Source organism: Thalassophryne amazonica, chromosome 9 (assembly GCF_902500255.1).
Source record: "Thalassophryne amazonica chromosome 9, fThaAma1.1, whole genome shotgun sequence".
NCBI lineage: Eukaryota > Metazoa > Chordata > Actinopteri > Batrachoidiformes > Batrachoididae > Thalassophryne > Thalassophryne amazonica.
Genome location: NC_047111.1, coordinates 111,710,795 through 111,727,545, shown reverse-complemented (window position 1 = coordinate 111,727,545; position 16,751 = coordinate 111,710,795). Strand labels below are relative to the sequence as shown.

The window sequence follows — 16,751 nt, the reverse complement described above, 5'->3', positions numbered from 1 at the left end:
TGTTGTAAGTGGATATATGTAAAACAAAAAAGGGATGAAGGATAAAGGACAATAGTGGAGAAACACACATAATAAATCTTGAACTAAGATACAATAAAAATATTTTACCTTAAACAGTTTAAAATGAATCCAACACACTGAAGAGAGTTATTGAGGGCTGCCCCACTAACAAACTCTTTCAGAGATCGTTTCAGTGGGTACATTGGTACATTGCAACTGTGGAAAAACTTTATACCATTTACTTGCATCTCCTAAGATGATGGCAATACAATCAATATGGCTTTGGGCTTTATGGTTGTTAAATAGACGATTCCACCCACCATTATTGACATAGTCTGTCTCTAATGACTAGGCACTTTCCTTCAAAAAGAATGGCATTACCTGGTTACAGGTAATGCCATTGTTCACATTTGGTGACGGACCTCTCTTTCAAACTATAGGCCGGTTTCACAATGTCGATAGGGGCAGGGACTTGGAACAGTGTTTACATAAGATGTTATATAATTTCATGGCTGCACACCAAAATACTTTGTGGATGAGGCTTTGGTTTGATTCAAGTTTTCGCTTCAAGAAAGAGTGACAGGGCTTCTAATGGGGAATACGCCCAGGTTTTCAAGCAGTGATCTACCAGAACTTGATGGTGACACTGCACTTATCACTGATACAAAATTTCTTGTAGTTGCAGTTGGTGATAGATTAAGCTTTACAGCACTATGTTAAGACTATATCAGCTATGACGATGTAATATTGACTCCAGGACGTCCAACACCAATGACAATCCTGTGTAGAACCCTTAATTTCCTCTCTTATTGTTCACTAATCTCTTTATATTAACTTGGTCAGTTAATTTGTCAGGAGCCACACAAACTGTGGTCCCTGAAACCTGGAAGGTTCCATCAGTTATGCCAGATTTTAAATCTGGGCCAAAATCTGATACATCTAGCAATTATGTAGCATCTTGATAGCGATCATTCTGTCATAGATCCTATGCACTTTGATTTTTATACTCATCACTCCACTGAGATGGCTTCGTCTGTCCTTATGGATTACATTAAAGGCATGTTAGATAAGAATGCCTGTGTTGGGGCAGTTTTTACAGACCTCAAGAGGACATACGACATTGTAGCTCACCAAGTCCTATTATTTAGGCTGACTCAATGGTTAAGGTCATACTTGATTCTACCTTGGCCTTTAAGAACGTGGTCAAAGATGTGGTGAACGCTTTTATATTTTATATGTATAACTTTAAACATATCAGGCACAGCCTAATGACAAAAAATGTTCCTTACTATGCGTTGTTTACCAACCAAAATTGCCACTGACAAGTTTTACTTTGTTTCTATATATATATATATATATATATATATATATATATATATATATATATATATATATACACTCAACAAAAATATAAACGCAACACTTTTGGTTTTGCTCCCATTTTGTATGAGATGAACTCAAGGATCTAAAACTTTTTCCACATACACATTATCACCATTTCCCTCAAATATTGTTCACAAACCAGTCTAAATCTGTGATAGTGAGCACTTCTCCTTTGCTGAGATAATCCATCCCACCTCACAGGTGTGCCTTAGACTGCCCACAATAAAAGGCCACTCTGAAAGGTGCAGTTTTATCACACAGCACAATGCCACAGATGTCGCAAGATTTGAGGGAGCGTGCAATTGGCATGCTGACAGCAGGAATGTCAACCAGAGCTGTTGCTCGTGTATTGAATGTTCATTTCTCTACCATAAGCCGTCTCCAAAGGCGTTTCAGAGAATTTGGCAGTACATCCAACCAGCCTCACAACCGCAGACCACGTGTAACCACACCAGCCCAGGACCTCCACATCCAGCATGTTCACCTCCAAGATCGTCTGAGACCAGCCACTCGGACAGCTGCTGGAACAATCGGTTTGAATAACCAAAGAATTTCTGCACAAACTGTCAGAAACCGTCTCAGGGAAGCTCATCTGCATGCTCGTCGTCCTCATCAGGGTCTCGACCTGACTCCAGTTCGTCGTCGTAACCGACTTGAGTGGGCAAATGCTCACATTCGCTGGCATTTGGCACGTTGGAGAGAGGTTCTCTTCACGGATGAATCCCGGTTCACACTGTCCAGGGCAGATGGCAGACAGCGTGTGTGGCGTCGTGTGGGTGAGCGGTTTTCTGATGTCAATGTTGTGGATCGAGTGGCCCATGGTGGCGGTGGGGTTATGGTATGGGCAGGCGTCTGTTATGGACGAAGAACACAGGTGCATTTTATTGATGGCATTTTGAATACACAGAGATACCGTGACGAGATCCTGAGGCCCATTGTTGTGCCATACATCCAAGAACATCACCTCATGTGGCAGCAGGATAATGCACGGCCCCATGTTGCAAGGATCTGTACACAATTCTTGGAAGCTGAAAATGTCCCAGTTCTTGCATGGCCGGCATACTCACCGGACATGTCACCCATTGAGCATGTTTGGGATGCTCTGGACCGGCGTATACGACAGCATGTACCAGTTCCTGCCAATATCCAGCAACTTCGCACAGCCATTGAAGAGGAGTGGACCAACATTCCACAGGCCACAATTGACAACCTGATCAACTCTATGCGAAGGAGATGTGTTGCACTGCATGAGGCAAATGGTGGTCACACCAGATACTGACTGGTATCCCCCCCCAATAAAACAAAACTGCACCTTTCAGAGTGGCCTTTTATTGTGGGCAGTCTAAGTCACACCTGTGCACTAATCATGGTGTCTAATCAACATCTTGATATGGCACACCTGTGAGGTGGGATGGATTATCTCAGCAAAGGAGAAGTGCTCACTATCACAGATTTAGACTGGTTTGTGAACAATATTTGAGGGAAATGGTGATATTGTGTATGTGGAAAAAGTTTTAGATCTTTGAGTTCATCTCATACAAAATGGGAGCAAAACCAAAAGTGTTGCATTTATATTTTGTTGAGTGTGTATATTCTTATTTTTTTTTATAGTTATTAATAGCTTCTTCTAGGACATTCTGCATTGAGGTTTGGTGCAACGCATGTGACACAAACACTATTTCTGCCCTCTTATTGCAGAAGAAAGCCATAGGACTTGTCGGTAATGAGGTTTACCATAAACCATCCAACCTGCTATTTCTTCAATATTCTTAAATCCTTGCATTTTATTGCCATACCATTACCTTAATTGGACAGACACAGGTATCTACATGCTTCTGTTTCAAGATGTTTAACATCTGTTTTTAGAATGGAGGTCTCCGGTTTGGACTTGAGGGGAAGTTCATTGATTAGTGCACCAAAGACTGACCTACGATGCACCAAAGACTGACCTACGATGCACCAAAGACTGACCTACAATGTAATATCACTGTATCACTGTACAGGGGGTGCATATTTATAGTGACCCAAAAATGTTGTATTATGTTGTGTTCTGACTTCGACAGACCTACAACAAGTTGATGGCTTTGGACTGTGGGAGATTTTCAGTTTACTGTACCGGTTTTATTGTTTTCAAATTGTATGTATTGCTTCTCTTGGATGGATCGACTGAAGTTGTGCAACAGACGTTTCAGGTTCCTGGTGTTTCCATCCGACGTCCCTTTGACTATCTGCTCTCATGGTATTCCTGATGATGGATAAGGTTTCTTCGGGTGGGGCAAACAGGGGCTCATGTGTTGGAATCACATGGCAACAGGATTGAGTCAGCCATTTGTTGGGAGAGCACGGTACCCGAAACAAATAGGACAAGACAAAAACATAGTGATTGCAGTGAATGTAAGTGATTTTATTTGTATCTGTTTCCAGGTGTGCTGCTTGGATGATCTGACCGGATTATAACTGTACTACATAGACTAGATTAGAGACTACATTGACTACAAGGATTGCTTTTGGACTTTGTCATATCCAGAGGGTTTGATGTCACATGTTTGTTTGAAGAGTGCAGTGCATTAATTGTCTGCTTTTCTAACTATTTTGGCCAGGACTGGTAGCTTCAATTCTGATTTCTGCCTGTAGCAGTGCCTGTGCTGGTCTATTGTGTAAGTCATTTGTCTCTTGAATGCATCACTATTGTCAGTATCAAGGGGACAAGGGGCCTTTTGGGTGGACCTGATGTTTCTGTTCTGTACTAATCTGTTTTCTCATCCAAGTGATCTACAACATCTCCCGGATGTAAAAAGAAGTATGGACGCTGTGCACATCGGTGCTTGGCAGTGGACAAATTGTCCTGTGATGAACTGGCGCAGACGGATCTGAATGCAGATGGCCTGCCGGCCCTCTTGGATGAAGACCACTCCACCTTTCACTGAGTATAGGGTCAACGGTCAAATCTACATTTCATGGTCTCACCATGTTGCTAAGGATAATACATGTTCACGTGTTTGCAGGGACAGCTGAGGCTGGTATGGTTTATATTTAGGGTGGTATTTTGTGTTCCTTTTCACTGTTATTACACATGCTGTTAGTATTATCATATTCCATACTTTGCAATAAGCGGAGTAAAGTCCCACAAAATGTCTTCACATGCTACATTGCTTACCTAAGGGGAGCTTGGTTTAAATGGTTTTTCAAGTTCGGATGGTCTAGTTAAGTCCTGCTGGGGGGTGCAGCCGCCACTAACACCACGAGGAGCGAGGTACTCCTCTTAGGCCCACGCAGGCTCATGCTCTCTCATGTTTTTGTTGTTTTTAGCAGTTAGTTTTGATTTTTGGGTGTTTGTGTTGTGTTTGTTTTGTTTTCGCGCTTCATATTTTGTCTTAGGTGACGTGACTTAAGGTCACGTCAACAGGGGGAGTTGTTGGAGCAGTATGTCTCATTGCTAATTTGCTGCTTTGATAACTTCATATAATACTAATAACAATATATAATAATACTACTAATAACTTCATATCTCCTTATACAGATAATAATAATAATAATAGCTTTATGTTGTACGCCACGACACATACTGTCCTGTTTATCACGCTACACGGACAGTTTTACTTTTACACATACCGTTTAATACAACGCGTGCACTCACCGCAGATAAAGGTCTAAATCAACATCGTTCAACCATAAACACATAATTCACTTATCCACATTGAGGGGAAACGGCCCGCCCATCTGGGGGCGGGGCTGGAGTGCAGAGTAAAGCTGGGTGATACCGGGAATTTTGGTATTGATCCGTTACCAAGTAAATACAGGCCCAGTATCGCCGATATCAATACCGATACCGACACTTTTTCATATTTAAGCTTCATAGATCCAAAGGATCCAAAAGACCTAGGATAGAATTTCGCCAAACATTGTACGTGACAACAAAATACTTTATTATCACAATCAACATTTTTGTTTAAAAAAATATCACTCAACAAAATCTCCTGAGGTAGAGGGCTGACAAACCACAATACAAGGGTGCGCTGCTCCGGGTTGTGTGACACAGCACAGCGCTGCTCTTACAGACAGAGAGTAGACTTTGATGAATCTGCGTGCGGGAGATAAAAAAAGCTTGAGTATCGATCTTTTTACGCGAGGATTGTTCAATATCAATACCAGCGTTGGTATCGATATTATCTATATTAGGATCGATCCGCCCACCTGTAGTGCAGAGTGTGTGTGTGCTCAGTTTGCAGGCTGAGGTAGAGATAAGCTGTTGAGTGAAGGCATCTATATAATACAACATCTGAAGCTGAATTCCCTTTTCTGTCATTTTTGGAGTCGCTCTGGTCTACCTGGGAAAAATTGGAAAACTTAACGCTACACTTCACAGAGCTGGAGCATCCGCAGGCGAACTGTTGATCTACACACACACACACACACACACACACACACACACACACACACACACACACACACACACACACACACACACACACACACACACACACACACACACACACACATGCGAGATCAATGTTTAAAACACCAATGGAGTAACAAATAACAAGCTAAAAAAAAAGAGTTGTTCTTTAGAGACATGAAAATGTGTTTTTGTTTTAAAGTGTCACATCATTAATCTGTTGGGTTTTTTTGGGGGGGGGGGGGGGGTGCTCCAAGCTATAATATTAAAATTTTGCTTTTATTAATTTTTAATCATTAATTGTGCTTTAGCCTGCAGATGATGAAGTGGCTCTTAAGCTGTGTGTCACGTGAGGCCCCACGACTTCATGACACAGAGCGGAGCTAAGAGGTGGATTTCACGTGTGGACTTTGCTCTCTGTGCCTGTGTCGTAGTTAAAGGTGGAGCCCTGTTACTCACCTGCAGGAAGCCAGCGTTCCCACACTCACCACTTTGTTTCACTGAACATAGGATTCATTTAAAAGCTATTTGATCTGATACTTCAGACAAATGATCTTCTGTGTTTTGAAGTAGGATGGAAAACCTGTGAGAACACGTTTATGGATGATCTACTGTAAAACAGGTCAGTAATAGGAGCGAAAACAGTTTTTTGGCTGTGGCTGGTGTTTGAGACAAGATCTTGGTTTTAGAACGACAGTGCGTGTAGGATTTATGGGCATTTATTAGTATCAATTAAATATAGCATTCAAACCCAGCTGTTCATTAGTGTACAGGTATGGACAACAATACATCGATGTGTTTTCATGAACTGACAACAACATAATATTTGCAACCTCACCACTAGGTGGCAGTAAATCCTACACACTGGAGCTTTAAGTACATCTGTTGGACAGTCAGGAGAGACATTTATTTTGTTTAGTTTTTATTGCTAACAAGGGCGCAATTTATAACTACAAATTGGGGGGACAAAGTGTGAGGCCCGCAGGGCTGAAGCCCATAGGCCGGGGGTCTGGGGGTGGCTTTAGGCCCCCAGAAGCCAACAGTTTCTAGATGAGTTCAGATGCATTCTGAGCATCCAGAACAGTAATTTTAATGTTTTGAGAAGACCATAAAGTGGACACCATTTGACTTATGCAATTTGAAACTGTGGATATAAGAACTTTATTCTGAGAATAGCCAGCATTGATTTTATTAACATCCTGGTGTAAATAAGGTATCACCACATGTGTAGAACTCAAAAAGAATGATAGGTTGAGTTTTCATTAAAAAAACAACTGCAATGTGGTAAAATGTATTCATAAGTATGAAAGAACAGGCTCTTAATAATAATTATTAACTATCGCATACTGTATTTTTTTTTTTTCAAGATTGTTTTTGCACAAGTTTGAAAAAACAACAGATCATAAGTTTAGAATAAATTACTTATCATGAATTTAATTTTCGAAGTGGCACTAATGACAACACTCATACTGAACATAATTTCACTTGCATAGACTGATTTTGGAGATAAAGCAATAATTGCAGATGGGCTTTCTGAGGTCCCAGATAGACTTTCTGATTTCCTTTTCTAACTTTCAGAATTTAGTAAATTAGCATATGGTCCATTGATACTTACGTGTAGGAACTAGTCCCTAGAGGCATCTATTTTTGGTTTCAAATCTGGGCAAATGCAGTCCCAGAAAATTCCGAATGTGAGAAACAAGAAACAGGTGTTGGAAACAAGTCAATGCTGCTAAAAATACAAACTTGCAAAAACAAAGATACTAATCTGACATGGTTTTGCACATAAGACTGACATAGCATGTTTCAAGTACACACATATATGTCAGAAGGTGGGGGACATACCATATTCTGTCTCCCCTGGTTGAAAAGGTGGGGGGGGACATGTCCCCCCTATCCCCCACCAAATTGCGCCTATGATTGCTTAACATTCTTTATCATAATTATGTGACATTTAAAAGACTTTTTTTTGCTGTTTTTATTCATTCATTCATTTTCTAAACCCAGACTCAGTCAAATTAAAATTTCCATAGTCTTTATTTTATGCCTAATACTATTGTAAAGTAGCTACATCTCAAGTGCTTCTCTTTGTAACTCTTCCAGGAAAATGACTTCAGTGTGACCATCCTCTGGGAAATGGCTGATCTTTTCTTCTTCTGTCTGTTACTGTGCACGACTGGAGGTCAGCATTCTTTAATTATATGTATGTGTATAGAATGTCTTTGGTGTATCTACAGCAGAGTTGAACAGAGTAAATTCTTTCATTTGAAGGGTCATAAATTAATCTGGACAGAGGGCCGAGGCACAGAAATAGTAAAAATTCATATCCTCATACGCAAGAAATAATTCAGTTTTCAAGGTCATAGGTCAAAGGTCAAAGTCAGGAAAAATCTTGGAATACTGGAAAAATCCCTCTCTTTAACATTCAAAGAATTTTCAAAAATTCATAACTCTGCCAAAAAAGATCACAATTCTTTCATATTTCAAATCAAATCAAATCAATTTTATTTATATAGCGCCAAATCACAACAAACAGTTGCCCCAAGGCGCTTTATATTGTAAGGCAAGGCCATGCAATAATTATGGAAAAACCCCAACGGTCAAAACGACCCCCTGTGAGCAAGCACTTGGCGACAGTGGGAAGGAAAAACTCCCTTTTAACAGGAAGAAACCTCCAGCAGAACCAGGCTCAGGGAGGGGCAGTCTTCTGCTGGGACTGGTTGGGGCTGAGGGAGAGAACCAGGAAAAAGACATGCTGTGGAGGGGAGCAGAGATCAATCACTAATGATTAAATGCAGAGTGATGCAATCTTCTTCACAGACTAAGGTTAATTATGGAGTTCCACAAGGTTCTGTGCTAGGACCAATTTTATTCACATTATACATGCTTCCCTTAGGCAGTATTATTAGACGGCATTGCTTAAATTTTCATTGTTACGCAGATGATACCCAGGTTTATCTATCCATGAAGCCAGAGGACACACACCAATTAGCTAAACTGCAGGATTGTCTTACAGACATAAAGACATGGATGACCTCTAATTTCCTGCTTTTAAACTCAGATAAAACTGAAGTTATTGTACTTGGCCCCACAAATCTTAGAAACATGGTGTCTAACCAGATCCTTACTCTGGATGGCATTACCCTGACCTCTAGTAATACTGTGAGAAATCTTGGAGTCATTTTTGATCAGGATATGTCATTCAAAGCGCATATTAAACAAATATGTAGGACTGCTTTTTGCATTTGCGCAATATCTCTAAAATTAGGTCTTGTCTCAGAGTGATGCTGAAAAACTAATTCATGCATTTATTTCCTCTAGGCTGGACTATTATAATTCATTATTATCAGGTTGTCCTAAAAGTTCCCTGAAAAGCCTTCAGTTAATTCAAAATGCTGCAGCTAGAGTACTAACGGGGACTAGAAGGAGAGAGCATATCTCACCCATATTGGCCTCTCTTCATTGGCTTCCTGTTAATTCTAGAATAGAATTTACAATTCTTCTTCTTACTTATAAGGTTTTGAATAATCAGGTCCCATCTTATCTTAGGGACCTCGTAGTACCATATCACCCCAATAGAGCGCTTTGCTCTCAGACTGCAGGCTTACTTGTAGTTCCTAGGGTTTGTAAGAGTAGAATGGGAGGCAGAGCCTTCAGCTTTCAGGCTCCTCTCCTGTGGAACCAGCTCCCAATTCGGATCAGGGAGACAGACACCCTCTCTACTTTTAAGATTAGGCTTAAAACTTTCCTTTTTGCTAAAGCTTATAGTTAGGGCTGGATCAGGTGACCCTGAACCATCCCTTAGTTATGCTGCTATAGACTTAGACTGCTGGGAGGTTCCCATGATGCACTGAGTGTTTCTTTCTCTTTTTGCTCTGTATGCACCACTCTGCATTTAATCATTAGTGATTGATCTCTGCTCCCCTCCACAGCATGTCTTTTTCCTGGTTCTCTCCCTCAGCCCCAACCAGTCCCAGCAGAAGACTGCCCCTCCCTGAGCCAGGTTCTGCTGGAGGTTTCTTCCTGTTAAAAGGGAGTTTTTCCTTCCCACTGTCGCCAAGTGCTTGCTCACAGGGGGTCATTTTGACCGTTGGGGTTTTTACGTAATTATTGTATGGCCTTGCCTTACAATATAAAGTGCCTTGGGGCAACTGTTTGTTGTGATTTGGCGTATATAAATAAAATTGATTGATTGATTGATTGATGAGTAGTAAGATGTCCTAGCTTTACGGAGGGCTTTTTTATAGAGCAACAGACTCTTTTCCCAGGCTAAGTGAAGATCTTCTAAATTAGTGAGATGCCATTTCCTCTCCAACTTACGGGTTATCTGCTTTAAGCTGTGAGTTTGTGAGTTATACCACGGAGTCAGGCACTTCTGATTTAAAGCTCTCTTTTTCAGAGGAGCTACAGCATCCAAAGTTGTCTTCAATGAGGATGTAAAACTATTGACGAGATACTCTATCTCACTTACAGAGTTTAGGTAGCTACTCTGCACTGTGTTGGTATATGACATTAGAGAACATAAAGAAGGAATCATATCCTTAAACCTAGTTACAGCGCTTTCTGACAGACTTCTAGTGTAATGAAACTTATTCCCCACTGCTGGGTAGTCCATCAGAGTAAATGTAAATGTTATTAAGAAATGATCAGACAGAAGGGAGTTTTCAGGGAATACTGTTAAGTCTTCATTTTCCATACCATAAGTCAGAACAAGATCTAAGATATGATTAAAGTGTTGGGTGGAGTCATTTACATTTTGAGCAAAGCCAATCGAGTCTAACAATAGATTAAATGCAGTGTTGAGGCTGTCATTCTCAGCATCTGTGTGGATGTTAAAATCGCCCACTATAATTATCTTATCTGAGCTAAGCACTAAGTCAGACAAAAGGTCTGAAAATTCACAGAGAAACTCACAGTAACGACCAGGTGGACGATAGATAATAACAAATAAAACTGGTTTTTGGGACTTCCAATTTGGATGGACAAGACTAAGAGTCAAGCTTTCAAATGAATTAAAGCTCTGTCTGGGTTTTTGATTAATTAACAAGCTGGAGTGGAACATTGCTGCTAATCCTCCGCCTCGGCCCGTGCTACGAGCGTTCTGACAGTTAGTGTGACTCGGGGGTGTTGACTCATTTAAACTAACATATTCATCCTGCTGTAACCAGGTTTCTGTACAGAATAAATCAATATGTTATTATATCATTTACTAACAGGGACTTAGAAGAGAGAGACCTAATGTTTAATAGACCACATTTAACTGTTTTAGTCTGTGGTGCAGTTGAAGGTGCTATATTATTTTTTCTTTTGGAATTTTTATGCTTAAATAGATTTTTGCTGGTTATTGGTGGTCTGGGAGCAGGCACCGTCTCTACGGGGATGGGGTAATGAGGGGATGGCAGGGGGAGAGAAGCTGCAGAGAGGTGTGTAAGACTACAACATATTTGAGACCATTATATAGGATGGTATCTTTTATTGACTGACAAAGTCTGATCCAGATCTGATCCAGATTACAGATTTTGTGACCACTTAAATTTAACATTGAAAACCCCCTTAAATGTATATTTTACATTATATCTTAAACAAACATGCCCCAATAACACCATTCTTTAAGCTGCTTAATAGCATTTTCTAAATTTACAGTGAACTTGTCAGTTTACATGTTGAGGCCAAAACAAAGGTAGTGTGGACCAAATGTGGCCTGTGGGCCTCAAACTGAACAGCACTGATCTAAATGGTTAAATACTAAAAATCGCTGAGACATTTTATTAAAATCTGTTTTTGCTGTTGGGTTAGCGGCCGATAGGTGTGGTGTCCATCATAGTCGTTGCCGTCCGTTTATTGCGATATCTCAAAAACTGTCTGATAACTTTTTTCTAATTTGTCAAGGGCGTAATATGGGTCATTGACATTGTTCCGGTCTAGAAACCATATTTGTAGATTCGTTTGCTTGGGAATGGCGGCCATTTTTGTTCCGAAAATAGCGATTTTGAGCACTTAAAGGCAAATTTCTCAACAACTGTCTTTTTCTAATTTGTCATTGTGTAATATTGTTACTGTGTAAAAACTGTATTCGTAGATTCACTCGTCTGGAAAAGGAGGCCATTTTATGCCAAAAACAGCCATTTTGCCTTGGGCTTTAATTGAGCCGGTAACCAACAGGGCCCTTGGTGCTCTACTTCCTAAAGACATCTGATGGCCTATAATATCTTGCTCAAATGTTAGAATATGAACACCATTTTTTTTAAAAGTGACAAGCACTTTGTGAACTCTGCCTCAACTTTGATACTTGATGTGAAGGATCAGCACGGATTAACATTCTGTTTGAGTTTCAGCCTGTTCAGGAACTTTAAAAAGCAACATTTGTGTTTCCTGAGCAAATACAATCATGTCAGGGTCATTTTGAAGAAAACACCTTTGCATCAACCTGAAAGAAAACACTTGAGGCTCATTCAGGTTCAGGCCTGTGTTTGTTTTTATGACATTTCTCATTCTGATGTAATTTTTAATGAACCTGTAGTACTGTTGCAGTATTTATACTTTCCGCCACAGAATGAATATTTGGTAAAGCTTTATTACTAATTGTACCTTTACATTTTAATAAGAAGGTCCCCAGTTTGAGACCACATGGGCCCCAATTTCCTTATACGAGGGCTGTCCATAAAGTATAGGTCCTTTTTATTTTTTTCAAAAACTATATGGATTTCATTCATATGTTTTTACGTCAGACATGCTTGAACCCTCGTGCGCATGCGTGAGTTTTTCCACGCCTGTCGGTGACGTCATTCGCCTGTGAGCACTCCTTGTGGGAGGAGTCGTCCTGCCCCTCGTCGGAATTCCTTTGTCTGAGAAGTTGCTGAGAGACTGGCGCTTTGTTTGATCAAATTTTTTTCTAAACCTGTGAGACACATCGAAGTGGACATGGTTCGAAAAATTAAGCTGGTTTTCAGTGAAAATTTTAACGGCTGATGAGAGATTTTGAGGTGACACTGTCACTTTAAGGACTTCCCACGGTGCGAGACGTCGCGCTGCGCTCTCAGGCGGCGTCATCAGCCTGTTTCAAGCTGAAAACCTCCACATTTCAGGCTCTATTGATCCAGGACGTCGAGAACAGAGAAGTTTCAGAAGAAGTCGGTTTCAGCATTTTATCCGGATATTCCACTGTTAAAGGAGATTTTTTTAATGAAAGACGTGCGGACGGGTCCGCGTGTCGGGACGCAGCCGGCGCGGTGCGGCGGCACAGGAAAAACACCTCCGTGTTGATAACATTTGTAAAATCCAGGCGGCTTTTGATGGCTTTCAGTGGAGTGAGTATATGAGAAATTGTTTAACAGCTGGACATGTTCCAACTTGTCCTTAAGGCTTCCAACAGAGGTGTTTTTCCTGTGGCGGAGCATCGCGGCGGCTGCGAGCCGACGCTGCAATCCGCCCGCACGTCTTTCATTAAAAAAAATCTCCTTTAACAGTGGAATATCCGGATAAAATGCTGAAACCGACTTCTTCTGAAACTTCTCTGTTCTCCCACGACGTCCTGGATCAATAGAGCCTGAAATGTGGAGGTTTTCAGCTTGAAACAGGCTGACGACGGCACCTGGGAGCGCTGCACGACGTCTCGCACCGTGGGAAGTCCTTAAAGCGACAGTATCACTTCAAAATCTCTCATCAGCCGTTAAAATTTTCACTGAAAACCAGCTTAATTTTTCGAACCGTGTCCACTTCGATGTGTCTCACAGGTTTAGAAAAAATTTTGATCAAACAAAGCGCCAGTCTCTCAGCAACTTCTCAGACAAAGGAATTCCGACGAGGGGCTGGATGACTCCTCCCACAAGGAGTACTCACAGGCGAATGACGTCACCGACAGGCGTGGAAAAACTCACACATGCGCACGAGGGTTCAAGCATGTCTGACGTAAAAACATATGAATGAAATCCATATAGTTTTTGAAAAAAATAAAAAGGACCTATACTTTATGGACAGACCTCGTATACCCGGAGTTGCAACAGAAAGAACATCCAGTGTAAAAGTGGTGCAAACTTAACATGGATATCCAAAATCAGAATCAGAATCGCCTTTATTGTCATTGTAATTTGCATTACAACAAGATTTGAGTGCAACTCCAAAAAGGTGCTTTCTGTGGTGCAAGTAATTTTTAGCCAATATAAAAGATAGTGGGCACAGATAACCAAAAAATTAACTTCAATAACAGATAATAAGATAACTGAAAAGTTATCTTTGACAAAGATAAGCCGATAAACCACCCAAAAATGTATCGGAAGTTACAGATAATCGATAACCGATAAATTCCAGTGTTGTCTATGGGACATTTGCAGTTACTAAAGAGCTGGAATTGATTTTTCATACGATCGCTTTTTAAAGTATTAAAAGCAGTAACAAACCAAAAGAATAAGCAAAAATGTTTGACCATGCTGCCCCCTGCAGAAAGCAACACAAACAAATCCTGAGAGCACCCACAAAATTAACTCTTTACTAATTATAATCATTTTCTTTCAACTGAGGTTTTGTAACAAACACAGACCGCAAAGCATTCTGGGTAAAAGTGCTAAACAGTGATTGGTTCAGTAATCCATTATGTAAACCAACACGTTAATGTGACGTGTGTTGTGTGTTGGTTTAAAGATAAATGTGCTTTTGTAAAATATTCAATTTTTATTTGTAAAAACAGGCATTTTTACGGAGCCCTGGAAGTGTCATCGCAATTGCATGTTTTAAAAATTTTATGATGTTGTAAAACGTGCACTCAATATTAGTAAGTAAGTAAGTACATTTATTTATATAGTGCCTTTCACAGACATAAGGCCATGTACACACGTTGTCGGGTATTTGTAAAACCGAATATCTTACCCTTTCAGTTTGGGGAAAAAACTTCATCCACACTACATCGTTTAAAAAAAAAATCCATCCACATCGAATCATATAAATGTGTTGCAATTAGTCTGCCAAACCTTTGGGTGGCGGTACTGATTAAAATTCTATCCAATCAGGAGCCTTATTCTCTTGTCGTCACTTCCGCAAAAACTAAAAATATGGCGCCAACCTCGTTCGTGTGGACCGATAAGGAGTCGGAATTACTTCTAACCGTAGTTTTAGAATACAAAGTTAACAAATATATGCACACAAAAAGCGCCTGGACAATGGACAATACCAACACTTTGAGAGCAGCCATGTACCCAGACATTTAATACTGCCATGAACACTCCTGGCCAGTAGATGGCAGTAGCGGCCTTGAAAAAATGTCAAACAAAATTCCAGATAATCCGTGTCTGCTACATTTAAGATGCGTGGAATTTAACAAACGCAAATACACTAACATCTATAAACCCAGAGAATATATTCACGAGAGTTTTAGGCACTAGAGTTTAATGCTGTTATCTGTGGACCCTGAACAGAGTGTCTGAAATGCATTTGTCCTGTTGTGAACGTCTGAGATTACCTTATGCTACCCATAATGCATTGCTGCCTGGCACAGCATGTACTCGCAAAACCTTAAAAATTAGCACATTACTTTAAAACAAAAAAATATATCTGATATTTTTACTTTATAAACTTCAGACATGACAATAATTTTAAATAACTTGTCTAAAATGAGTAGTTAAAATTTGAACCATAAGTTAAACATGTATGCCTCTGGATGACTTGGTAACATTGCGGTTTTATTAGTATGGTGTTAAAGGAAATGATTTTTTTTAGTTATCAGTTCACCTTTGTTTATAGACGATAGAGTGGTTTCTGTTTGCAGAGGTTAGAACAACAAGCCTATTAGGAAACTTTTAACAGGTAAATCTCAACAGCTTTAACAGTTTGAAAAATGTTTGTTATTGTTCAGCTTAGTTTAGTACGTTATCGGTCTAAAAGTTATCGGACGGTAATTCATCAGAAGATAATTACTCTGATGATGGTTTTTAAATTTATCTAAAAAGATAATCCGATAATGAAAACATTATCTTTAATAATTATCGGATTATCGGAAGTGTGTACAACTAATATAAACATAAGGTAAAATAAAATGTGGACCAAGTAAAATGTAAAACGAGAATTATATACAACTGTGGAATCATATTGCACAGGAAAATTACACATGATTTACAGATATTGCACAAGAAACTTGAAAGGTGCTGATTAGAGTGATTTGTTATTGTTCAGTGCAGTGATCGCTCTGGGGAGAAAGCTGTCCCCAAAATGGATTAAAAATTAAAAATCTTCCCTATGGTGCCAAATTGTCGCCGACCGAATGGTCCCTACTAAAAATCGCCTTCAGTGTGCATGCATCATTTGGGACCACACCATCACGTCTGAGTCTGACTCTCTTCACCCAAAGCAACCAAAGGGAACAATATGGTTATTAACCATCAGACGACAAGCTCAAACCTCTTAAAATCACTCTAAAGTCAGTTTGAAGCAGAAAACGAGGCAGTAATCGCCTGATATCGGCGACATCAGCACTGCCTCCCTTTCTTGAGGTGCCTGACAGTTTGCCAGAATCACTTTGAGACTGACAAAAAGTAATTTTCTATGGCCTCTCCAAACTCTTCGCCTCAGCCACCATTGAGACTGTAGTCCTTCTGGCCGGCCAGAACTGATCCGCTGATTCCGGCAACCTCTGTGCTAACCAAACACAAAAGGCCTCCTTTACCCTGACGGCTGCCCTTACCACTGGCATCCACCAGTGGGCTCTTTGGTTGCCGCCACAACAAGCACCAACAACCTTCTGACCACAGCTCAAATCAGCTGCCCCAGCAATGGAGGCCTTGAACATGTCCCTGACCTCCCTTGGGATCTGGGAGAAGTTTCTTTGGAGGTGTGAGTTGAAGGACAGGCTCTTCCACCAAACGTTCCTAGAAATCCCTCACAATACATTGAGGTCTTCCAGACTGTCTTGGTGGCTTACCCACCATCTGAGCCTGCTCATCACCAGGTGGTGATCAGTTGACAGCTCCGCCCCTCTCTTCACCCA

The 16,751-nt window shown here is 40.5% G+C and overlaps 1 protein-coding gene across 1 annotated transcript in view; it reads left to right on the top strand.

Annotated features, from left to right (window-relative positions):
• The first annotated feature begins 7,888 nt into the window (after positions 1 to 7,888).
• igsf5a (immunoglobulin superfamily, member 5a) overlaps positions 7,889 to 16,751 on the top strand; it is a 37,925-nt gene continuing 29,062 nt past the window's right edge. The window contains exon 1 of the mRNA XM_034178968.1: positions 7,889 to 7,961. Within this exon, the coding sequence (XP_034034859.1) occupies positions 7,916 to 7,961 (46 nt within the window). The 5' untranslated portion in view covers positions 7,889 to 7,915. The remainder of the gene's footprint in view (positions 7,962 to 16,751) is intronic.